At 50.9% G+C, this 25,772-nt stretch overlaps 3 protein-coding genes across 3 annotated transcripts in view; 1 reads left to right on the top strand and 2 right to left on the bottom strand.

Annotated features, from left to right (window-relative positions):
* The window catches only part of RNF212 (ring finger protein 212), a 144,661-nt gene that overhangs the window by 97,772 nt on the left and 21,117 nt on the right, over positions 1-25,772 (bottom strand). The gene's annotated exons all lie outside the window — the stretch shown is intronic.
* On the bottom strand, positions 9,592-15,866 carry LOC126954832 (spondin-2). Its single transcript, XM_050790743.1, has 6 exons — positions 15,565-15,866; positions 14,872-15,094; positions 14,277-14,500; positions 14,013-14,204; positions 13,417-13,591; positions 9,592-10,303 (listed from the first exon to the last, which is right to left on the bottom strand). The coding sequence occupies exons 2-6, from the start codon at positions 15,089-15,091 to the stop codon at positions 10,119-10,121; spliced, it is 996 nt and encodes a 331-aa protein (XP_050646700.1). The 5' UTR covers positions 15,092-15,094; positions 15,565-15,866; the 3' UTR covers positions 9,592-10,118.
* Positions 18,639-25,772, top strand: part of MAEA (macrophage erythroblast attacher, E3 ubiquitin ligase) — a 182,014-nt gene continuing 174,880 nt past the window's right edge. The window contains exon 1 of the mRNA XM_050790740.1: positions 18,639-18,648. The gene's annotated coding sequence lies outside the window, so the exon portion shown is untranslated. The remainder of the gene's footprint in view (positions 18,649-25,772) is intronic.

Below are 25,772 nucleotides of genomic sequence, written 5' to 3'. Positions count from 1 at the left end.
ATTTGCTTCTGCAGATTGTCATTGCCCTGAGCTTTCTCAGAGGACAGATCTTGGAAAGGTTTTATTGTGGGCTTATTTTTAAATTAAAAAATGAGCTCATACTCTCAGGTCCAATCAAAATGTAAGACTGAAGAGTTTTACTTAATTTCACTGAATATATATTTGTATGTCTTGTATGCCAAAAATCTACTTACTGGCATTAATATAATTTATTTGCTTTATCCTTCAATATAGCTATACAGGCCATACCTTGGAGACACTGCGGGTTCAGATCCAGACCACCAATAAAGCAAACATTGCAGTAAACCAAGTCACACAAATGTTTTTGTTTCCCAGTGCATATAAAAGTTGTATTTACACTACACTGTAGTCTATTAAGTGTGTAATAAGCACCGTGTCTACAAAAACAGTGTATGTACTTTAATTAACATACTTCATTGCTAAAAAATGCTAATGATCATCTGAGCCTTCATGGAGTGGTAACCTTTTTGCTGGTGGAGGGTCTTGCCTTGATGTGGACGCTGCTCACTGATCAGGGTGGTGGCTGCTGAAGGTTGTGGTGGCTGAGGCAATGTCTTAAAATAAGACAACAGTGAAGTTTGTCACGTCAATTGATGCTTCCACAAAAGATTCCTCTATAGCATGTGACACTTTAATAGCATTTTACCCACAGTAGAAAGTCTTTCAAAATTGGAGCCAATCCTCTCAAACCCTGCTGCTGCTTTATCAACTACGTTTATGGAATATTCTAAACCCTTGGTTTCATTTCAGTGTTCACAGCATCTTCACCAGGACTAGATTCCGTCTCAGTAAACTGCTTTCTTTGCTCATCCATAAGAAGCAACCCCTCATCTGTTCAGCTTTCATCCTGAGATTGCAGTGATTCGGTCCCATCTGCAGGCCCCACTTCTGATTCTAGTTCTCTTGCTGTTTCCACCACATCTGCAGTGACTTCCTCCACTGAAGTCTTCAACTCCTCACAGTCATCCTTGAGGGCTGAGATCAGCTTCTCCCAAACTCCTGTTCATGTTGATATTTTTATGTCTTCCCATGAATCATTAATGTTTTGAATGGCATCTGGAATAGTGAATCCTTTCCAGAAGGTTTTCAATTTACTTGTCCAGATTCATGAGAGGAATCCCTATCTGTGGCAGCTATAGCCTTACAAAATGTATTTCTCAAATAGTAAGACTTGATAATTGAAATTACTCCTTGATCCATGGGCTGCAGAATGGATGTTGTGTTAGCAGGCATGAAAACAACAGTAATCTCCTTATACATCTTCATCAGAGCTCTTGGGTGACCAGCTGTATTGTCAATATTGTCAATGCATAGTAATACTTTGAAATAATCTTTTTTTTTCTGAGCAGTAGATCTCAAAAGTAGGCTTAAAATACTCAGTAAGCCATGCTGTAAACAGATGGCTGTCATCCAGGCCATGTTGGTCCATGTATAGAGCATAAGTGGAGTAGGTTTAGCATAATTATTAAGGGCCCTAAGATTTTCCGAATGGTCAATGAGGATTGGAGTCAACTTTAAGTCACCAGCTGCATTACCACCTAACAAGAGAGTTAGCTTGTCTTTTGAAGCTTTGAAGCCAGACACTGGCTTCTCTCTAGCTATGAAAGTTCTAGATGGCATCTTCTTCCAAGAAGGCTGTTTGGTCTACATTGAAAATCCACTGTTTGGTGTAGCCATGTTCATCAATGATCTTAGCTACATCTTCTGGGTAACTTGCTGCAGCTTCTCCATCAGCACCTGCTGCTTCACCTTGTTCTGTTTTTTGGTTTGTTTTGTTTTTTGTTTGTTTTTTTCCTTAAACCTCATGAACCAACCTCTGCTAGTTTCAAACTTTTCTTCTGCAGCTTCCTTACCTCTCTCAGGCTTCACAGAACTGAAGATAAAGCCTTGCTGTGGATTAGGCTTTAACTTAAGGGAATGTTGTGTCTGGGTTGATCTTCTATCTAGACCACTCAAACTTTCTCCATATCAGCAATAAGGTTGTTTCGCTTTATCATTTGTGTGTTTACTGGAGTGGCACTTTTAATGTCCTTCAAGAACTTTTCTTGGCTGGGCACAGTGGCTCATGCCTATAATCCCAACACTTTGAGAGACTGAGGGAGGAGGATTGCTTGAGGCCAGGAGTTTGAGACCAGACCAAGCAACAAAGCAAAACCTTGTCTCAACAAAGAATACATTAAAAAAAAAAAAAATTAACTGGGCGCATGCCTGTAGTCCTAGCTGGTTTGGAGGCTGAAGCAGGAGGATCCCTTGAGCCCAGGAGTTCAAGGTTACAGCGAGCTATGATCATGCCACTGCACTCCAGCCTGGGTGACAGAGCAAAACCCTGTCTCAAAAAATAACAATATTTTTTTCTTTGTATTCACAACTTGGCTGACTGTTTGGCACAAGAGGCCTAGCTTTCAGCCTATCTCAGCTTTATGTTAATCATTTCTAGCCTTTGATTTCAAGAGAGAGACGATGGCTCCTCCTTTCACTTGAACACTTAGAGGCCACTGTAGGGTTACTAGGTGGCCTAATTTCAATATTAGTGTTATCTCAGGAAATAGGGAGACTCGAGGAGAGAGAGGGAAATGAGGCAATGGACAGTCATTGGAGTAGTCAGACCACACACAACATTTATCTACTACATTTGCCATCTTACGTGGGTATAGTTGGTGGCATCCTAAAACAGTTTCAACAGTAACAACAAAGATTGCTGATCACAGATCATCATAACAGATATAATAATGATAAAATACACTGACATACTGTGGCAGTTACCGAAGCGTGACACAGAGACATGACGTGAGCACGTTCTGTTGGAAAATGGCGCTGACAGACTTGCTCAGTTCAAGGTTGCCTCAAACCTTCCATTTGTAAAGAACACAGTATCTGCAAAGCACAATGAAGCAAAGTACAGTAAAGCGGGGGTGCCTGCAAGAGTTTCAAAAGAGCCACACCAACATTTGCTATTATCAGAAAGACTACTAACTGCCATCTAAGATTTCTTTGCCATTCTCTTTAGTCTTTTCCCAGGGATATATGCACAAAAACACCATTTAAAGTTATTGAAGTAATTACTTTATTTTCATATAAAATATATTTCATTTGTGTCAGTTTGTTTTCAATATTTACAATTTAGTCATTTTGCCTTTTTAAATTTCACTTTATTTTTATTTTTAATTATGCAAAACATTTACATGGCTCAAAAATAAAATTATATGCAAGAAAAGAAAACATGAGAAAATAAAAATGAAAATGGTAGATTTAAATCTGATGATATCAATTAAGTCCATTAGATATGAATGACATAAAGGCAGAGATTATCAGACCAGTAAAGAAGCAAGACCCAAATAAATATCGTCTATAAGAAATTGACTTTTAAAAAGATATTCCTTGCAAACTCTAATCCAAGAAGTTGGAGTGCCAATATTAGTGTCGGGCAAGGTAGACTTTTAAATAAAAGATTACCGGAGATAAAGGAGCATTTCATAATATAAATGGGAACTACCTTAAATATATATGTACCTTAATAATAAAGCTTCTAAATTCATGAAACAAAAATTGCCAGAATTGAAGGAGAAAGAGCTACATCTACAATTATAGTTGGAGATGTCAGCAATTCTCTTAATAATAGAACAAATAAAGGGAAATCAGTAGCGATAGTGAAGACCTGAACAATGCCATCAACCAATATGACCCAACTTGAGCAAACTAACATTAATGAAACGCCACACTTGGGCATGACAAGATGCACAGGGAATATTTGCTAAGATTAGGTCTTAACTTGGAGCTATAAAATAGTATTGATAAATTTACAAGGGTTGAAATCATACAGAATATGTTCCTAACCATAATATTGAATTAGAAATCAGTAATAAAACATATATGAGAAATTCCAAATATTTAGAAATTAAACACAGTTTTAAATCATGTATCAGAGAAGATGTCACAGGGAAGATAGGAAGTATTTTAATTGAATTGCAATGAAAATATATTTCATTTGTGGTATGTAGCTAAAACAATTTTTAAAGGGAAATTTCTACCTTTAAATACCTATATTGAGTTTGTGACCAGCCTGGGCAATGTAGTAAGACACTATCTCTATTTTAAAAATTTAAAAATTAGCCAGGCATGGTGACATGTGCCTGTAGTCCCAGCTACTTGGGAGGCTGAGACAGGAGAATCACTTGAACCCGGGAGGCAGAGGTTGCAGTGAGCCGAGATCATACCACCACACTCCAGCCTGGGCAACAGAGTGAGACTCTGTCTCCACAAAAAAAAAAAAAAAAAGCTTATATTAGAAAAGAAGAAAAGTTTAAAATCTGTGACCTAAACTTCTACCTTAATAAACTACAAAAGGAAAAGCAAATTAAACCCAAAGTAAGAAGGAAGGAAATGTTAAAGATTGATGGAAGAAAAAGTAAAAGTAAAGTGTGGAAGTCACTGAAACAAAATGAGCAAACACTAGAGAAAGCTAATGAAACCAAAACTGGTTCTTTGAAAGATCAATAAAATTGGTAAGTCTGATCAGGGGAGAAGGAGAAAAACCACAAGTTACCAATATCAGAATGAAAGGGGATATCGTTATAAATTCTACAGATAATAAGAGGATAATAAAGAAATGTTATGGGCCGGTGTAGCTCATGTCTGTAATCTCAGCATTTCAGGAGTCTAAGGAAGATGGATATCACTTGAGTTTAGGAGTTCGAGACCAGCCTGGACATCGTAGTGAGACCTTGTTGCTACAAAACAATAAAAAATCAGCTGGGTGTGGTGGGGGGTACCTGTAGTCCCAGCTACTCAGGAGACTAAGGTGGGAGGATGGCTTGAACCCAGGAGGCTGAGACTGCAGTAAGCAGTGACTGTGCCACTGCACTCCAGCCTGACGACAGAGGGAGACCCTGTCTTAAAAGAATTTTGTGAATGAGTCATGCCAATACATTTGACAATTTAGATGAAATAGACAAATTCTTCAAAAGCACAAATTACAAAAACTTTCACAAGAAAAAAAATTTTAATAGCCTAATAAATTCAATCTAATAAAGAATCGAAATAAATTTTATTTATAATTAAAAACTCCTCCCACAAAGAAAATTCTAGGCCCAATGGCCTCACTAGTGAATTCTGTGAAATATTCTATAAAACGTTTATGAAAAAGTTAATACCCGTTTTTCACAAAGAGAAGAGAGCACTTGGATTCATTTTATGAGGTCAGCATTATCCTGTACCAAAATTATACTATGACATTATAGAATCTGGTAATAAATGTATTTGGAACTGACAATTCCCTGTGCTTTTAAAGATTCTGTGGTTACAAATTTGCCCAGTTATTTGAATTTGGGTGTTTTTTTTTTTTTGAGATGGAGTCTCACTCTGTTGCCCAGGCTGGGGTGCAATGGTGCAATCTCAGCTCGCTGCAACCTGCTTCCTGGGTTCAAGCGATTCTCCTGCCTCAGCCTCCTGAGCAGCTGGGATTACAGGCACCTGCCACCACGCCCAACTGATTTTGTATTTTTAGTAGAGATGGAGTTTCACCATGTTGGCCAGGCAGGTCTCAAACTCCTGACCTCAAGTGATTCACCTGTCTCAGCCTCCCAAAGTGCTGGGATTACAGGCGTGAGCCACTGTGCCTGGCTAGTTACTTGAATTTGTGAACCTAAACTTCCAGTTTAGGATTTGTTTCCCTCAGCCCTGATGATCAGCTCTCACTTTACCGCTGCTTTTTAACTTTTCTAATTTTGCTGTTATTTTTTTCTCCATCTTTGGGGAATTTATACTTTTGTTATTGGAGAGATTTTAAAATATTTGTATTACCATTCCTCAAATCTCAGACCATCCTTTTGGGATAATTTTCCTCCACCCTGAACTACACCCTTTAGAAATTTTCAGTGTCATTATCTTGGTATTAAGATTCTTCAGTTTCTGTTAATCTGAAAATGTCTGCATTTTGCCCTCATTCTTGAAAGATGTTGCTGAGTTCTCAGCCCTGGGTTGACAGTTAATTTCTCTCAACATTTCAAAAGTATTATCTAACTGCCTTCTGACTCCCTTTGGGCAGTTAGGAAGTAGCTGTCATTCAACAGATGTTCCTTTGTAAGCAATCTGTACATTCCTTTGGGTCCTTTGAAGCTTTTTTCTTTGTGTTTAGTGTTCACCAGTTTCAATATACTGTGCATGGGCAGCGGCTGCTTTCGTTTCTCCTCTTTGGAATATATTGTGCTTTCTGTTTCTGGAGATAGCTTTTAATTTTAACCAGTGCTGTAAATTTGCACTATTTTCTCTTTAAACATTGTCTCTTCTCTACTCTCCCTATTATCTCCCTTAGAGTCTCTGATTTAAAACATTTTAGAACTTTCCATCTTGTCTTCCATATCTTTGTGAAATTTCCCATTTCCTGTCTCTCTGTGCTGCATTCTGCCTGATACCCTCAGCTAGATCTTCCAGTTCACTAATTCTTCATTCAGCTATGCTAATTAGCTCTCCAACTCTCTGACTAAGGCTTCCTCATTTTATAATTTTTCCTTTCCAAATGTATCTGTTTGTTTCTAATCCCCCTTGTTGTTTGTTCATTTTTGTTCTATTTTATATTACATTTCTGACAAGTTAATTATCTGAGAGCTTGGGTGTCTGAATCTGTTCCCTTTTTTTTTTTTTTCCCCCTGGCTTTCAATTATAGCGACTTGTTTTCTCATTTATTTAATCTTCGTGTTGCGCTCGTTGCCTGATTTTGATGGTTGGGGCTCACACTAGGGACTGGGAAAGGTCCTGTGGAGAGAATCGCTCCTGTCCTTTCCTATATCACAGGGCATTGCTGGCCTCGAGGGTGCCTCTCTGTGTGGGGGGCCGAGTTCACCTTTTCACTCTTCTGCTGGCCAAGCTCACAGCAGCCCTCAGGAGCCCTGTCTCTCCCAGCTGCTCATGAGTTTGTTTCTTTGGCCTGACACCACCTCCTTGCTCTAGCCTCAATGTGTTTGTTTGCTTATTTTTAGAAGTGGGGGTAGAAAGTAGAGTCCTCCCTGCATCTTATGAAAGGGGCAGTGTCTCAGAGCTGGCTCCATCCCATTCCGCCATTCTGTGGGTGGAGGGTGTCCCCTGAGAGTGCCAAGGCAGGCGTCTGGTTTGTGCCATCCACACACCCTCTTCTGCAGCTCCAGTGGAGTATGGCGGGACTTCTCCATGTTCTACCCTTCGTCTTCCTCCCCCAGTGCCACAGACCCCTCAGCCCCAGTCCCCATGGCCCGTGTGTTGTTGCTGAGCACAGTGGGCCATTCCATGATCATCCTCCTGTGGCCTGGACACTGGACTGCCAACCACTTCTCCTCGGCACGCTGGGCTGGGCCAACCCCCACCCCGTAGGCCCAGCAGCCCCCTGGAGCCCAGCATAGCCATGTCCCACTAATATGAGTGGCATGCAGTCTCAGTGCAGGTGTGGGGCCCCTCCTTCTGTCCCAGGTGCCCCCCGTCCACCTGTGGCAGCTCAGCGTACGGGAGGCTACAGACCACGAATGGGACCCTCAGGTGTGAACTTGCCCTCACTTGCTCACTGCCCCCCTGGCTCCCCATGCTGACCCAGTTGGGTCAAGGCCTTCCTGAAACTAGGATGGGGTCAACTGCTTTGGTGTCTCTGGGAGGCATGTTAAACGCAGGTCTGTAAGTATTCATGTTGCCTTTTCATCAAAACAAACCCAGACTCATCCATTTCTTACCATTCCCATGGGTGTTGCTGAGGCCCACACCTCCCTCTTTCGGGACGATTGCAGGGGCTTCTCCTCTCCTTTTTCCTGTCCATACCCACTACTCACTGCTTTCAAGATGGCGGCCACTGATGCGATGCTGTTTCTGCACTCTGCGCCTTCCCGTGCTCCCCACCTCATTCAGGCGAGGGCAGCCACGTAGGTCCCGTCTGACCCACCCTCTGGCCAGGTGGCCCCCGTGGGATTCCTCACACAGCATTCCATTACCGGATGGCGCTCCCCATTGGTCTCCCTCAAATCTCAGTGCCTCAAAACAACACTGTCCATCCTGGTGGCATGGGGGCTCCAGAGACTTCTGTGATGGCACCTACGTCAACACATACCCTGGGGTCCCTGAGGCCGGGAGAGAGCACGATAGCCTCTCACCTGGGCAGTGAATGTTCCGGCCCCGAAGTGACGCCTGTCCCACCCCAGGGCCCCCCAGCTCCATGCTCCAGGAGGGAAAAGTGACTCCTGTCCCGCCCCAGGGCCCCCCAGCTCCATGCTCCAGGAGGGAGGGCAGGTGGATGCGGGTGTTTGCAGGAGTCTCCACCGCATCCCCTTCCCCAGCCTTTCAGTGTTCCTACAGGACTTCACAGGCTCCACAGTAGTGCATGGTTCTGTGAGTCTGCTCTTGCAGTCTCTGCCCTTTGACTGGAGTGTTGTGTCCATCTGTCAAGGCTTCGATGCACCACCCCTTTGTGCTGCTCTGGTGTCTCTGAGTTTAGAGCTCCTGGCGAGGTTAACTCGGTCAGCATCTTCTCCTGGTCACGCCAGCCCCAGTGGCCCGGTGGCTCCGACTGTGGAGTTTGCCACGTGCTCTGACTCAGGAGCATCAGGGCTGGTGTTCTGTGCGTTTTGTGGGTTCCGATTGTGGGTTCATATTCCTGGGGACCCTCTGAGTTCCAAGTACACAGTGTGATCTTTACGCAGGATTTATGACCATTCCTTCAGGGGCCTCCTGGCATTATCAGTCCCGGGAACCTTAAGAAAAGTTTAAGTCCGGGGTTTTTCAGATCTCCACGTAACCTCAGAACTCACTCGCCCGTGAGCTTGGGCTTACGTTCATTGTTTTCAAAGATGGTGGGCGGGGATGGCGTGTAGGGTGGTGGGAGCTGGTACTGGGATCTGGTTCTAGAAGCAGCAGGGCTGGAGGGCCTTAGCTAGTTACAAGGAAGGGTCGTCTCCCAGGCCTCAGGGTGAGGGAAATGAGCCCCCACCTTCTAGTCACTGGGAGAGGACTGAAGAAGCAGCCATCTCCCAAGCATTTCCATCCTCAAACCACACACAGCTCTGGCCCAGGCGCTAGGAGGGCCCTGGGGTTCCACCAGGAGAGTGGCACTGGTGGGGAGGGCCACGGCAGATCACAGTGAGCCCCTGGGGACATATTTGAGGTTGGGGCCTCTGAGCTCAGGTCCCAGGAGGTATCTGCTGGTGGCCTGATGGGCTGTGAGGGTCTTGGTGGTCAGTGGCCCCCCATGAGCAGCAGCAATACAAGCTGCTCCCACAAAGGAGGGGCCAGAGTGACGGCTTCTGGGGCCTCGTCCGGATCTTGAGGAGCCCCTCCTCTGAGCTTCTGATCGTCCTGTGGGCAGGCGCCTGCCTTCTGGGTTTGTGGATGCATCTGACACGCCATTTGCTGTCTTCTGAAATCCTGTGGGCCAGGGGTGGCCTCTGTTGTGGGGAGACCTGTGGGTCTCAAGCTTCCCTCCCACACACACAGAGTATGCGCCTCATGGCCCAGATAGATCACCAGGCACCTTCTGAACGTGTGTCCCCCATTAGCACACACCAGGTGTCCCTGCATTGCACAGGGCCCAGAACAAGTGTGGGGACAGCCAGCACATTTGTTAGGAACAGAGATAGTCTTTATTCAAATGCAAAGAGATCCATAACATGAAAACACAGAAGTTCCCGAAACTGCCCCATTTATTCACTTCTCAAGTGGCCCCCGCTTGGATGCACCCTCGGCAGAGTGGGCTCAGCACAGCCTAGAGCACCAGGTCTGAGGTATCTGCAACCACGTGGGAGCCAGGCCCCTGGACAATGAAGGACGATCTCCTGGAGCAGCAATAACTTATAAGGAGACATAATTTAGAGTAGACGGAGCCTTGGGGATGACTTTATGCAGAAGGAGGAGGCTGAGAGCAGACGGGACATGGGGACCCAGAAGCAAGGATAGGAAAGGAGGAGGCTGTTTCCCAATGCCCCTGCCGGCCACCAGAGGGCCCTTCAGTGCAGAGGGGGTCGGCGCGGCCTCACCGCGGTCAGGAGCAGCGCGAGCCCCCCCGTGCCCTCGGCCGCCTACAGCACGAGCCTGCACGGGAACCCCCGACACCCCACGGCTCCGGGGGCCCCAGGGGCTGCGGGGCTCTGGTCTCAGACGCAGTTATCAGGGACGCACTCAGCCTCTTCTTCGAGCTCGGGGCAGGGGCTCCCGTTGTTGGCGGGCTGGACCCGGACGTAGCGAGTCCTGCTCTTGGCCCCCAGCATCCCACAAGGGCCTCCGCACAGTCCCCAGGACGACCACAGGGAGACCTCGCAGTCCAGCGGCGTTTCTGGAACTGGACGAAGCACAGGAGAGACGGAGGTGAACGCTCGCGTGAAGAGGCGCTTCGTACCAACAGAAGCCCCTCCCACCAACGTGTGCGTTCATCAGAGGCCACGCCCACACTCCGGGGGCACCTGCGTTTCTCGGCACAGTCGCAGAGTGAGCGGCAACCTCGGACGCAACCCAAGGACTGGAGTTGCGCGTTTCTATGGAAGAGCCGGAGCTGCCGCTCAAGTCTCTGTGGTGTTGGAACTCCCACATCGTGGCAGAGTAAGAGGCCCCAGGCACCTCCCTAGGAACCCCAGGAGAGGGCGGACACCCCTGCTGTAGAAAGCTGCTCTGTCCCAGCCTGGACCCAGCTGCTACATTTACCGGAATAACAGACAGGGGCAGCGGATTCGCTGTCTGTCTTGGGGGACCTGGACCCCCACGGGACTCAGATATTTCAGTATCCTTCTCGTTTCCCTGTGTCCCATCTGGTACCATAATTTTCATAAATTTAAAAACCATCATTTGGTGTTATGGTTAAGTCACTTGGTAATTTCCATTTTTCCAAATCAAAGTGAAAACACCTCTTTTGCACCTCACAGGCCAAGCCAGACAGACGGACAGTGTTTCTCTGGCTGTGTGGCCCAGAGCAGGCAGCCCTGGAGGAGGCCAGGAGCCCCACCTCACTCTGCCATGCTCCCCCTCACAAATCTGCGAGCACCCTGCTGCCAGCTTTGTGGCTACTGAAGGATGAAAGAGAGTGGAGAAGAGGGTTGGTGTGCAGGTGCAGTGCCTGGAATGGTCGGGCAGCCCTGGCCAGGCCCACACCTGGAGCAGCCCTCTCCAGAGAGGCGGGAACAGGGCTTGCAAAGACCTCGGGTGCTGAGGCTTCACAGGGGCACTGGTGTAGACGCCAGAGAGCCAGGGCCCCGGGCAGCCCACCTGGGGAGCACACATAGCTGCTGGGAGATCCCGGCACTCCCCGGCTTCCTCAGTGAAACCAGGATGGTGGCAGCACCCCTGCCCTCGCTGCGATGAGGAGTCAGTGAGCGCTTACAGTGCCTGTTCTGCAGCGAGGGCCGCACCGCAAGCGTCCTGTGAGGAGGAGGCCTGGGGACAGGCGTCCAGCGTGTGAGCAGGAAGCCAGAGCGGAGCCAGGCTGGCCTGGCGTGGACCTGGCAGAGCCTCCTCAGTGCCAGCCACCACATGCCAGTCCCAGCCTCTGCCCTTGGGAAGCCAAAAGTCACAGGAGAGACCCTTGTGGGCAGTGGTCTGTGCTCTGTCCCCACAGGGCCAGCACGGCGGGTGCTGGGGAGAGAGCCGCGAGGGCACGAGGGAACAGAAGCAGGCCAGCATGCAGGCGGGTGCAGGAAGCACCAGAGGGGGCTGGTGGGAGTGGCTGTCCTTCTCGAAGCCACGATGCCTGCAGCGCCCTGGGATGGGGTATCATGCCTCACAGTGGCGCTTCCCAGGAACACTGGGGAGGGAAGGTGCTCGGCTTGATCCTGCTCAGGCACTGTTTGGGTGGAACTCTCTAGACGGGTCTCCTTATCACCAGCTCCTCGCTGTGGTCCCCTGGCAGGCACAGCTGGCTCTGTCCCCTTTCCACCCTCCTCTCCATGTCCTGCCTCCTGCTCAGAGCTCACAGCACCGTTCCCCTGCAATGCTGCTTTATCCTTCTCCTGGCTGCTGACTTTATCCCTCTCCTGGCCCAGGGCACTGGCCGCGTGCTCCCCTGCCCACTGAGGCCCAGTGACCCCGAAGGTGGTGCAAACCGCACCTCTCTGGACCCTCTGCCTACAGAGTCTCTTCCCACCAGACTAGCCGCACAGCACAGACAGTGCTGGCACGTTGCCTGTTGGGTAAGTGGCTTGGGCACATCTGCTTGGAATGCGGCATCCACTTGGACAAATGAGTGAGGAGGCCAAGCCGGAACTGGGCAGGGGCAGCACTGAGGCTGGCGCAGGGAAGCCCAGTTCATCCCAAATGAGGAGGAGGGACCCAGGACTGGGCACAGCCTCTGTCTGGGGAGTGGTTCCCGCCAGCCGTGGGGAGCTCACCACCTCCTGTCTGACCTGACCTGGCCCTTGCCTCCAGGGACGGCTGACAGTAAGCTTGTAATTACCGCTGCTCCTCAAGATGACATCTGTCCCTACCACACAGCTTGGGAGGCAGGGGTGTGGGGGGCGGCCCCATACCTGCCTCAACTCCAGCCAGCAAGGTGTAGGATGATGGGGCCCATGGCCAGGTTGGTGGGCTCAGTTCCTCCTCGGTAAAGTCTGAAGTCCACTCTTGTCTGGGGCCTACCCTGACTCTCCCACACCCACATCAGGGGAGACCCAGAGACCCAGAGCCAACGGGCCCCAACCCATGACCCAGCAAGGTGCTCCGTGGGGACAGTGGCCGCCACTCAGCTAGGCGGGGAGGGAACTGCCACTCAGCCCCAGCGTTCCCAGCCTGCCCTGTCCAGCAGGTGCCTGGAAGAGCTAGGGGAACGCTCATCAGCACCTGTCCCGCCCCACACCAAGGCGCTTGTGAGTACAGCCCTGAGCTGTGTGGTGGCCGGGTCCTGAGACCCCCACAGGTGCCCTGCAGCACAGCTGTCACCTGGTGGCCACACAGACAGGGCCATCCTAGCAAGCTTCCTTGTCAGCTGTGACACACAGGTCACCCGTGGTGCGTGTCTGACAGAACAGAGTCTCTCATGTACTGTCTGGAGCCTCCTTTCATTCTTTCCTCTAAGCAGTGGCCCTGTAAGATGCTTTCAACTGCAAATAATGTGGAAGAGTTACATCTTCAGTGTTGGAACGAACAGAATCCTGAATCTTCTCAGTTAGCACCATCTTGCAGTACAGGCCAGGAATTCCTACTTGGAATTTCTCAGAGCCTTAGATTCGGGTTTGGTGGTGGCCCTGTGGCAGGGTTCAGGGCTGCTGTGTGTCCCGTGTGACCCATATGTCCTGTGGGGTGTGAGCCGTGGCTTCTCCCTCACGGGAGGAGGCCGTGGCAGACACTGAGTTTCCCTCTGAACCTCAGCGCCTCTGCCCGCTGGAGGGACGAGGTCCCTGGGCTCTGCTGTGGGCACTTTCCACTGCCAGCTCCCCCCTGCCACCTGCAGAATGGGAAGGAGGCCGTTACCTGAGGCGCTGTCTATAATCTCATTGTCCCTGCTGGGCAGGACTGGGGCGGAAGGGACGAAGGCCCTGGGGCTCTGTCGCAGCCGCACCAGCGTCACCCTGGCGATGGGAGGCAGGGCCTTCAGCCGCGGATAGTAGAAGGAATTGGCTGGGTGGCTGGGAGAGGAGGATGTTATCTGGGGAAAAGGAAGAGGAGGTTGGCCTGGGGTCCAAGAAGCTGACCTTCTGTTATAGGTATGGCCTTACTGGGGCCACTACCCAGCGTCCAGCACACCCTCTGCGCCACAGTGGGGGACAGGGTCCCATGTGCTCCGCTCAGCCGTCCCATGGAACAGGGGCTGGAAACCGAGGCCAGGAAGGGGCGGCCTCCTCAGGAGGCGCATCCTGCTCTCCTGCCTGCGGTGCTGCGACTCCGGGCTGGGGGAGTATGGGGGGAGCTGCACCCCCTTGCTCACCGCTGGCGCTAGAAACAGCCTCTTCCACACAAAAGCCGCAGGCAGCTGTCCTGGGCTGGGAGGCTAGGGCGCAGCCAGGCCCCAGCCCCGTCCCCACCGCGGGGGCCACAGTGGCCCTTGCGCACGCGGGGCGCCCACTCACCTCGGTCACCGTGTCCTGCGGGATGGTGGCGAAGTTGGGGGAGGAGAAGGTGAAGCCGCTGTCCGTCCCGGCGTCGTAGGGGTACAGGTCCAGCGCCGCCTGTTCCCGCCAGCGGTCCCCGTCGCACAGGTCCAGGCTATCCACACCCACGAACCAGTCCGGGCTGGGCACGATGCGCACCACGAACGAGACCTGCGGCGACGGCGGCTCAGCGCGCCCGGCCCCTGTCCCCTGGCCCCCGCCCCCGGCTAGCCCCGAGCTCACCAGCGAGTGCCTGCGCTGCACCTCCAGCTCCGCCGACGTCTGCCCGGTGCCGCTGGGGACTGCGGGCGCCGAGAACACCGCGTGCACGCTCTGCAGCGCCTCCCCCGCCGCCTCGATCTCCTTCATCAGCGCCCAGGCCTCGCCACGCTCCGCAAAGTCGCGCAGTCCGTTGCTCACGTACTGGTTCTTCCTCCACATGCTGTAGTCCGAGCTATGCGCGGCCCCTGCGGGACCACCCGGCCGCGCCGCAGGCCATGGTCAGAGACAGCGGTCGGGCTTGGATCCCAGCGGGCGCCCCAGGAAATCCCTCCCCGCCGCCCTCAGGGAACCATGGCCCCCGCCCCGTCACGTCGGACCGTGACACCCTGTGGCTGCCCCTGCCCCGACCCACCTGCAGCCCACTCTCCCCGTGACCGCCCCCTGCCCCCTCTGCACCCCCGGAGCCGCACACCGCAGGCGCTCGGCAATCACTCTTGCATTGGAGTCTCCCAGACGTGAGCGCGTCCCAAACTGGGAAGTGCCCGTGCAGCTGTTGGGGGCTCCGTTGCCGCAGCCCTCCTGGTCGAGCAGAAGGCGAGGAGCGGGCTGCACTTACCCAGCAGAGAAGACCACTGCGCGGGGGGGCGGAACATGGGGTACTGCTTGGGGAAGGCCGTCTGGCTCCACTTGCCCGTGAAGGTGATGCTGTATTTGGCCGGGGCTCTGGCGGAACAGACGGACTCTCCCCCACGAGGCAGGCCGGCTGCGCCGAGCGTGGCCAGGAGGAGAGCCCAGAGGGCCCTGCCCAGGGCGGCGGCCGGGCTGGGGTTTTCCATCACCTGGGAGCACAGAGGGGAGCGGCCGCGCGCTGGCACCGTCGTGGCAGCCTCGGGGTGGAGAGCCAAGAGGGCTGCGGCACTTTGGGCTCCGAGGACGGCCCCCAGCGCCCGCGCCCCCCTCCCTGCTCCTTAAAGCTCTCCTGCGGCGCTTCTGAGACCCCCATCCGCGGAAGGGACGGCGCGGGGTTAGGTCGCCCGTGCGCCTGCGATCGACCAGGGGTAATGGGCAGGTTTTCAGTCCGAATCCCTGCAGCTTGCGGGTCGGTCTGGGTGCGGCCTCCGGGAGGTGCCCTTGCCGTCGCAGGGAGCCGGGGCCTTGGCCGACTGTCTGCCCCCGGGACTAGACCCGCAAAGCTCGGTAGCAGCCAGTCCTGGGGGTCCCTCTGGAGGTGCCACAAGGTTCTGGGCCGCGGGGAAAGTGCAGGAGGCCTGGGCCCTCTCTGGGTGTCCTGGTGGCACGCAGTACTCACCCGGCAGGAGCGGCGGGAGCGCAGCGGGCAGCGGTCGGGTCCCAGCCAGAGCCCGGAGCTCCTATTTAAGCCCGAGACCGGCGCTCCGGGCCGGCCAATGAGGCTCCAGTTCCTCCCGTCCTCGATGCTGCACGGCCTGGCCTCCAGCGAGGGGCAGATAGGACGTGGGAGAAAGGATGAGAAGGGGCTCCGGGGGCTGCGGGGGCGGCGGGGGCTGCCGCTTTCCCAACTTGCCCTGCCCAGCGACCTTCCCCGGGCCTGGATCGTCCTCCTCCCCTGGCCGCGCTGCCGCACCCCTTTCTTTGTCTGTCTGTCCTGTCCCTCCCCTCCCGTCCCCGTTCGCTCCCCTCCCCCTCCTCCCCTCCCCTCCCACACTCCTCCCCCCTCTCCTCTCTCCTCTCCCTCCCCGTTTCTCTCCCGTTCCACCAAGCGCCTTCCTAGTGCCTACCTAGGTGCCACTGAGGCGAGTTCTGTGCCCCAAGCCGGGAAAGCCCAGGGCGTGGGGGCGGAGGGGCTCTTGTTTTCGCCTTCTCGAAATTAAAGCAAGCGTGCTACACCTTCCCGCGCAGGGTGTGACCTGGAGAGCCCTGTGCGTGGCCTGACTTCAGTCTACATGCTGGAGGTGGCTGGGGAAGCTCCTGGATCCTGGTGCAGGCATCCCTGGCCTTTGGGGCCCCGGCTTTAAGTCTCTTTCCTGGCATGGCCTAAAGCTGCACAGAGCAGCCTAGCTGTCTACACTGTGGCCAGAGGGCATTTGCAAGCCATCCCTCCTGGAGGGACGTCAGAGTGGGCTGAGGGTCTGGGGTGGAACGCACAGGGAGTCAGGAAGAAGCCACACAAAGGGGGCCCCCTCCCCAGGGCCCCGCACAGGGCTGGGGCTGCAGGAGGGCAGTGTGTGCGGTGCAGAGCCCTCCCAGGGGCTCTAGGCTTCCCTGCTTTGGGACGAAGCTAACAGATGCTGAAGTTGATCCTCCTCCATGTCAGGAAAATATTTATAGGTCCCCAGTCATGGGATCTGGAAACTAGAGCGGAGGAAGGAGCCTGGGGATGGTCTTGCTCAATCCTTCCTCTGCTCATCGGAATCACCCGGAGGGCTTTTAATCTTAGACAAAACACTCTGATGTTTGGAACGCTGTTAATGTTTCACATATTCAAAAAGAGAGAAAAAATAAATAGAAGCAACTAGGACAGAATGCAAACAGAAACAAATGATCTAACCTGTATTTTAAGTGAAAACCACAGATAAGCCACTCAATGCAGTATTTAGACTCCAGGCCCCCAGGACAAAGACAAATTCCACCTCCTTGCTTCTCAAATGTTTTGATCTGAGGACTCCTTCACACTCTTAAGTCACTGAGGGCCAAGTGCAGTGGCTCATGCCTGTAATCCCAGCACTTTGGGAGGCCCAGGAGGGAGGATCACTTGAGCCCAGAATTTGATACTGGCCTGGGCAACATAGGGAGACCTCATCTCTACAAAAAATACAAAAATTAGCTGGGTGTGGTGGAGTGTGCCTGTGGTCCCAGCTACTCAGGAGGCTGAGGTGGGAGGATCACCTGAGCCAGGGGAGGTCAAGCCTGCATGAACTGTGCCACTGCCCTCCAGCCTGGGCAACAGAGTGAGACTCATGCCTTTAATCCCCAACACTTTGGGATCTTCCAAGGCAGGCGGATCACTTGAGGTCAGGAGCTCAAGACCAGCCTGGCCAACATGGTGAAGCCCCATCTGTACTAAAAATACAAAAATTAGTTGGGTGTGGTGGTGCACGCCAGTAATCCTGGCTACTCGGGACGCTGAGGCGGGAGAATTTCTTGAACCTAGGAGGCAGGGGTTGTAGTGAGCCAAGACCGCGCCACTGCAGTCCAGCCTGGGCAATAGAGCAAGACTCTGTCTCAAAAAGAAACAAAAAAACAAAAAACTCATTGAGGACACTGAAGAACTTTTGTTTGTGTGGGTTATACCTGTGGATACTTATCATTTCTAAATCATAACAGAAATGTTCAGAATACTTGTCAATTCACTTAAAAATAAGAAAATATTGCTATTACACATGAACATAAATAGCATAATGTTTCATGAAAAGCAATCATACTTTTAAAAATGAAAAACCTGACTGAGAAAAGGCATGGTTCTACGTTTGTGCAAATCTTTGTACTGTCTGGCTTAGTGGAGGCTGGATTCCCATATCCGCTCCAGCACTTCGTCTGCTGAGATGTGCTGTTAGTTGAAGTCTATGAAGAGAATCTAGCCTTGGCTGCATATGTTACCAGCCTTGTCAGATGCCTGCTCTGGCCTGCAGCCCTCCAAAGCCACCGTGTGCCCATCAGAGCATAGGGGCGAAAGGTGCCCTCATGCAAAGGGCTTCGATTTCAGCCACCGCCTGGAAGGATCTCAGGCCCTCCACGGGTCCCTGGTAACCGCTGCTCAGGGGCTGGATTCGAATCCACAGGCCTTTTCCCCAGAGCGGCGTGGGGCGGTGGTACTGCAGCTACTCTGCATCCCTGGACTAATCCCTCGCTTTCTGAGCAGCTTCCTCAGTGGAAAGGAGCTCAGGCTCCTTGGCGAAGCCGCTGGCTCCGGGTCTGAGGAGAGGAAGGAGGTGCCAGGCCTGGGGCATGTTCTTGTGTGGGAAGCCAGGGTGCCACTCCAGAGACTCACTGAGGCACAGTCCCCGTCTCAGTCCAGCTGTGGCCATGGCAGCAGCTTCCAGGCTCACCCAGTCTCACAGGAGGCCTAGGAGGCTGCGGAACAGCCCAGGGGCAGCAGGAGCTGTTCTCCCAGCCCAGCCCTCATGGCGTCTCAGTGAGCTCTGCGACCTGGGGTCTCCACTTGGTGGTGGGCCCAGGCCGGGGGGGTCTCCAGCTAAGATGTAGGGTGGTGGTGGGCTCAGGCCTGGGGGCTTTGGCTAGGAGGAAGGGTGGTGGTGGGCCCTGGCCTGGAGGTCTACAGCTAGAATGTGGGGTGGTGTGGGCCCAGGCCTGGGTGGGGTGGTCTCTAGCTAGGATGTGGGTGGTGGTAGGCCCAGCCCTGAGTGGGGGTTCTCCAGCTAAGATGTGGGGTGGAGGTAGGCCCAGGCCTTGGGGGCTTCAGCTAGGATGTAGGGCAGTGGTGGGCCTAGGCCTGGGGGTCTCCAGCTAGGATGTGGGGTGGTGGTGGGCCAAGGCCTTGCGGAGGCTCCAGCTAGGATGTGGGGTGGTGGTGGACTGAGGCTTTGGGGGTGCTCCAGGCAGGCCACAGCTGATTTGTCTGGGAAGAGACGGGGCTGGCTTGGAGGGCTGGAGTAGACGGCAGCCAGGAGGAACTTGCTTTGGCAGTGGGAAGCCCCTCTAAAAGCACACCTGCGAAGGCCCTGGGGCACCATGGGACATGGTACTGTTCTTTACTGTGCTCAGAGAGGGGGACATGGGAGAACTGGGGTCAGGTGGGCTTAATTTTCCGGATCCTGTGGCCCCTTGGGTTGGATCGGCTGGGGTCTCAGGCAGAGCTGTTTCTGCACTGAGGCAAGGACCACAGGCCAGTGACGGAGTGAGCTTGTGTGACTGCATGCTCTCAGTCTTGCTGGAAATCCCTCTGACTCTCAAAACCTCTTCTGTGAACCAGAAGTCTCTATCCTGCCTTCTGCTGAGGGTCACAGGATGAGTATCCATAGGTGTAACTCACACACCAGGACTTTGCAAGGCGTCCCCCAACCCACACAGAAGAGTTCCTCTGTGCTGGCAGGCATGAGCAGCCCCCCACATACACACACAGTACATTCATTCATTCACACAGTACATTCATTCATTCATTCATTCATTCACAGTACATTCATTCATTCATTCACACAGTTCATTCATTCATTCACACAGTTCATTCATTCATTCATTAACCACATGGTGAGTATTCCTTGCATCTCAGAGATGGGGACAAAGAAGTGACCCCACTAGACCCAAGGTTGCAGGGGGCTGGGGTGGAGTGGATACATTTTGTATTTATTCAGTAAAGTATTTAGCAAATGGGTTGACAGCAATGCCAGGGTCCTCTGAGGACAGGGCCTTCCTGGAGGTCACTTGAGCCACTTGCCCCAAGGTGGTTTTCAGAGGAGTGTCGCTCAAGGCTGTGGCTGGAGCCAGTGGCTGCTGCCTGTCTGCAGCTCGGCAGAGCACCCTCTCTGTCCGCATCCAGCTCCACCTGGCTGCCCTGCCACTGCCCCAGCAGCAACCCCCTTATCCTTGACGCCCCCCTTGGTGCCTGCTGTGGTTGGGTTAGTGTAGACTGCAGTGTGAGTAATCGGCGGCCCACACTCCCAGGGCGTTGGCAATGTTTAAAAGTTGTCTGTTAACCAAAATGTGTTGCTAAGGTTGGACTTTTGGACAACCGCAGGTGCTGTGAAGCTCCCTTCCCAGTCGGGCATGGGGGGGTGGAGTCTATGCTGCTTAAATTGGATCTGAGCAGACGGGTGTGGGGTTTCCGTGGGTTTGTTTGTGAGCCGCGTGGAGCAGACGGCACACAGGAATGCCTGGCGAGCCTCCCCTAACTGCCAGCCCTGCTGCGTTTCACCGCAGGCTGTGGCCCTGCCCCAGGCCCCAGAACCCAAGATCCCTGCAGGGGTGCTGGAGGCCCAGCTGAGAAGGGAGAGGCCTTCTTTACCTTTCTGCAAGTGTTCTGGCCTGGGGGCCCTCGGGGTCTGGCATGTCAACGGCTCTTTCAGGGCTTGCCCACGGCCCCTCCCTGGGGCGTGGCACAGGCACCCAGGCCTGGCCCAGCAGCGTGGAGCTCCGGGCCACATACACTGACACCACACCAGCTGACTCAGACGCGAACTCCCCACCCACGGGAGGGGCCATCTCCTCCAGAGCACCCAGACTCCAGGATCAGTTTCTGGCTCCCTCAAGGGACCCTGCTGTGCGTTTGAAAACCCTCCTGGAAAGTCCTGTGCTTGCAGGCCACACAGGCACACCGACACTTGCTTGTCTGTTCACTCACGGCCATGTACCGAGGGCCTCACTCTGGCCAGGCACCACAGGCTCTGCACACACCGAGGGCCTCGTTCCAGCCAGGCACCACGGGCTCTGCACACACCGAGGGCCTCGTTCCAGCCAGGCGCCACGGGCTCTGCACACCTTGAGGGCCTCGTTCCAGCCAGGCACCACGGGCTCTGCACACACTTGCTCTCTAAAGGCTGCTTCAGACTCAGGGATGAGGCCACATGGTCCAGTGTCTCTTCCTGCCCCACTCTCATCTCTCCCTCCTCTTCAGCACCCGCTGACCTCCTCCCTGGCCGAGACACCCTGGCTGCTCACACCCCAGGGCCTTTGCACCTACAGCTCTCCCTACCTAAAAGATTGTTCCTGTGCTGCTTTCTTCCTGCCATATAGGCCTCAGGGAGAACAGCTGCAGGCCCCACCCCCCACCCCCAGAGGAGTGCCTGGTCACATCCTGTCACGCTAGGGTTTATTTTCAATCAGAGCTCCTACAGAGAACTAAGCCTACCGTAACCAGTGTGAGCAGACAGGGATTTACTATGGGGGCTAAGTGGCTTATAGAATTGTGAGGAGGGTTGAAGAGAGACTGTGGACTGAGTGCCCAAGGGTGACCTCCCACACTGCACAGCAGGACGGGGCTGTGGAGTAGGCATCTGGTGCCCCCCTGCGCAGGAACCCGCCACCCTACAGCAGATGGCCACACGCTCCTGCATCCCTCTTGCCCACATGCCTCCATTCTGCATATAGCTTTCTCTGAGCACTTCCGATTGATTGGCAGAGCTTGAATCAGGTTGGGGAATCCAGGGTCTTGGATTCAGCTTTGCAGCCTCTGCAGTCCAGGAGGACACCCAGAAGGAGGATGGGAATGGTGCCAGTGAGCTGAGCTGCAGCCCACACAGTGCTCATCCCCCTGCTCTTCTCTGACTTATTTAACTGATGTTTAGTGGGGACCTTGCCCAGCTGCTTCACCTCTGGAAGCGCTACTGCAGCCACCATGCCAGGCTCATGGGAGGGCCAGCAAACACAGCACTCACTCTTATCAGGTTTCACAGTGGCTCCTCCAGTCCCACCTTGCAAAGGAGGCCAGGTCATTGCTGGCGGCCACAGATCTGGGAGGAGAATCTGCTGCTACTATCCGGTTCTAAATACTGTTTTTTCTCCTCTGTGCAGCAGTCTACCTCCCTCGAATATGAGCCTATCCATTTTCAGTGGCACTTGCCATAGTACCTTTTTCTATCCACATTAAGATGTCAAGACTGTGGCAAAAAGGGCAGCATAAGGACCTCTGAGAACTCTCATCTTCCTCCAATCTGTGAGAAAACTGGCAAAAATGTCAGAATACATTTTAAGTACTCTGGAAATTAACCAAAGGCGTGCAGCAATCTATGTAGGGTTATTTTATTTTATCGATAAAATAGGCTGAATCTTGATAAGAATAGCATGCATTCCTACCCACCCCCTCCAGCTCTGTAGTAGCCTTAAAAATTAACAACCCACATTTGTGATAAAAACTAACAGCCTGGCAGCCAGTGGCTGCCAGGATGGAGCTGGAGCTCTTTCAAAGCCTCATTTCCAGAAAGTCATTATTATTTGACCTATCTGGTGGTTCCCTAGGAGATACCACTTGTGAAGCTGTCTGTTTCTGACTTGATTCAGAGCTTACCCAGCATGAAAAGACTTTTCTCCCAGGGCTACTGTTGAAAACAATTATAGGCAATTAATCAGTTGATGAACTTTGCAGTTGCCCAAGGTGGTGGCTAACAGTTGGGCAAGTAATACACAAACAAACAACAAAAAAAGGAAAATCTGGGAAGTAAGATGTCTATGGGGAGCTTTGAAAAAATCCAACATATTTCTGGGAATCTAGAAGGCCACACATATTCCCAAGTCTGAGCTCTGGAAATACCTCAGAAGGCACTGAGCTCATACTTCTGACTGACCTTGAGGCTCTATGCAAGCAGGAAGTGAGGGCTAGTGCAGAGTTGTTAACTGCCCAACTGAGTGTTGAAAGCATTCTCTAACGCATAGAACCTCAAAACAAAAACTGGGAGATGACTGGTTCTGGGCCTTGAAGGAAATCTCTGTCTGGCCATTAATTGACTTCTAAGCTAACTGAGGAGAGACTTAGTGGCCATACATGGTAGATAATACAGATTTTGCACAATTAATTCAGAAAAGTTAATAATAAACTACAACAAACCCTGGGGGATGGAGAGATATCTGATTTCTGGAGTTACCACATTATACTATTTAGAATGTTCATTTTTCTTTCCTTTTTTTTTTTTTTTTTTTTTTTTTTTGAGACAGAGTCTTGCTCTGTCCCCCAGGCTAGAGTGCAGTGGTGCGATCTCGGCTAATCGCAAGCTCCACCTCCTGGGTTTACAACATTCTCCTGCCTCAGCCTCCTGAGTAGCTGGGACACAGGCACCTGCCACCACACCCAGCTAATTTTTTGTATTTTTAGTAGATATGGGGTTTCACCATGTTAGCCAGGATGGTCTCGATCTCCTGACCTCATGATCCGCCTGCCTCAGCCTACCAAAGTCTGGGATTACAGGCTTGAGCCACCATGCCTGGCCTAGAATGTTCATTTTTCAATAAAAAAATTGTGAGGCGTGGGAAAGCACAAGAAAGTATGACCTACACATGGGGAAGAAAGCAATCAATAGACACTGTCGTTGAGGAAGGCAAGATGCTGGATGTACCAGACAAATACTTTAAATTTATGGTCTTAAATATGTTCCAAGAACAAACGAAAACTTTTCTAAATAATTTAAAGTATAAGAGTGATGTTTCACCACATACAGAATATCAGTAAAGGACAGAAATTATAGAGAACCAAGTAGAAATTCTGGAGTTGAAAAGTACAATAACTGAATTTAAACTCTCACTAGAGGATTTCAACAGAAGATTTGAGCAGGTAGTGTAAAATGTAAATAAAAAAGTTAATAGGTAAATTGAAAGTATCCCGCCTGAGAAAAAAAGAATGAAGAAAACTGACCAGCGACTCAGAGACCTGTGTGATATCATCAAACATACAAACAAATGTAAATGCATAATTAAAGCCCCAGAAAGAGAGGAGGGAGATGAAGGGGCAGAAAATTATTTGAAGAAATAATGACTGAAACTTCCCAAAGATAAAGAAAAACATTAATCTACACATCCAAGAAGCTCAACCAATTCCAAGTAGGGAACATGCAAAGAGATAGCCACACTGAGACACATCATTATCAAATCTTCAAAGCCAAGGACAAAGAGGGAATCATGAAGGCAGCAGGAGAGAAGCAACTCATCTCATACAGGGGATCCTTAGTTAGGTTAACACCTGACTTTTTACTAGAAAACATGGAGGCCAGTAGGCAGTTGGATGACATATTAAACATGCTGGAAAAAAAATACTGTCAACCAAGAAGTTTATATCTGAAAAAATTAAGGTGAAATTAAGACATTCTCAGGTAATCAAAACCAGAATTTATCATTAGGAAATCTGTCCTACAAGAAATGCTAATGTGAGTACCTTAGAGTGAAATGAAAGAACACAAGACAGTAACTCAAAACCACATAAAGAAACAAAGAGCACTGGTAAAGGCAGTGACATGGTGACATAGAAAAGACATTCTAGGAAGATTCTGGGAAGATGGTGGAGCAATAAGCCCCAGAAATATGTTTCCCTGCCCAGACAACAGTTGCACTGGCACAATCTGTCTGATGCAACAGTTTTGGAGCTCTGGAGTCTACTGAAGGATTGCAGCTTCCAGGAGTAGGTTTGGATGGCAAAATGCTATATAAAGAAATAAAGATCTCAATAAAAGTAGATATGTGAGCAATGATAAAAGTTAGTATTATAGTAACATTGACTTGTAACCCCACTTTTTTGTTTTCTAAATGATTTAAGAGAATGCATTTTTTAAAAGCATGAGTCAAGAAGCTAGTGTTCCTGTCACTTTGGTTTGTAACTCCATGTTTTGTTTTGTTCATACTTTGAGTCTAATATATTTTTTAAAATTATTAATTTGTGTTTTGAGGCACACAGTGAATTAAGATGTAATTTTGTGACATCAGCAACTGAGTGGAATAGAGCTGTAAAGGAGCAGAATTTATTGAAATTAAGTGGGTATAAATTTAAATTAGAGTTATAACATTAGAATGTTAAATGTAATCCCCATGGTAACCACAAAGGAAATAGCTATATGATGTACACAAAGGAAAATGAGAAAGGAATTTAAATATTTCACTTAAAAAATAAACAACATAAAAACACATAGTAATGCAAAAAATGGAGGACAAAAAAGCTATAAGGCAAATAGAAAACAAGCAGCAAAATGACAGATGTAAATCCCTCATTATCAGTGATTATTTATCTATTTTGTTAGTTATTTTGAGACAGGTTCTCACTCTGTTGCCCAGACTAGAGTGCAGTGGCATGATCATGGCTCACTGCAGCCTCAACCTGTCGGGCTCAGGTGATTCTCCCACCTCAACCTCCCAAGTAGCTGAGACTACAGGTGCATACCAACACATCCAGCTAATTTTTTATATTTTTTGTAGAGACTGGGTTTCACCATGTTGCCCAGGCTGGTTTCAAACTCCTGAGCTTGAGTGATTCACCCACCTTAGCCTCCCAAAGTGCTGGGGTTGCAGGCATGAGCCATTGCAACTGGCCAGTAATTACTTTAAATGAAAATGAATTAAACTCTCTACTCAAAAGACAGAGATTGGCAGAATAAATAAAAACACATAATTCAACTCTATGCTGTCTACAGAAATCTTGATTTAAATTCAAAGACACAAATATACTGAAAGTGAAAGGGTGAAAAAAGGGATTCCAAGCAAACCAAAACCAAAAGAGAGCAGCAGAAAAATCCACTCTAAAATTCACATGCTCTGAAGGGACCCCAGGTAGCCAAAATAATCTTTAAAAGAAGAACAAAGCTGGGGTACTTACACTTCCTGATTTCAAAATCTGCTACAAGGCTATAGTAATCAAAATCTAATAATCTAGTAAATTTACTATAAGGCTCCAGTAATCAAGAATAGAATAAGCTGGCCAGGCACGGTGGCTCACGCCTGTAATCCCAGCACTTTGGGAGGCCGAGGCGGGCAGATCACGAAGTCAGGAGTTTGCGACCAGTCTGGCCAACATAGTGAAACCCCGTCTCCACTAAAAAAAAAAATACAAAAAATTAGCCAGGTGTGGTAGTGTGCACCTGTAATCCCAGCTACTCAGGAGGCTGAGGCAGGAGA

Source organism: Macaca thibetana, chromosome 5 (genome assembly GCF_024542745.1).
Source record: "Macaca thibetana thibetana isolate TM-01 chromosome 5, ASM2454274v1, whole genome shotgun sequence".
In the NCBI taxonomy this organism is placed as follows: Eukaryota; Metazoa; Chordata; class Mammalia; order Primates; family Cercopithecidae; genus Macaca; species Macaca thibetana.
The sequence above is the reverse complement of the archived record's forward strand: the minus strand, read 5'-3'. Positions and strand labels throughout refer to the sequence as shown.

Excerpts from the sequence above, each read along its gene's own strand:
- LOC126954832 (XM_050790743.1), bottom strand. The coding sequence starts at position 15,091 with ATGGAAAACCCCAGCCCGGCCGCCGCCCTGGGCAGGGCCCTCTGGGCT. Across the intron at positions 14,205-14,276 it reads TGCAGCGCAGGCACTCGCTG|GTCTCGTTCGTGGTGCGCAT; the intron begins GTGAGCTCGGGG and ends CCGTCGCCGCAG. Across the intron at positions 13,592-14,012 it reads CGCAGGACACGGTGACCGAG|ATAACATCCTCCTCTCCCAG; the intron begins GTGAGTGGGCGC and ends CCTTTTCCCCAG.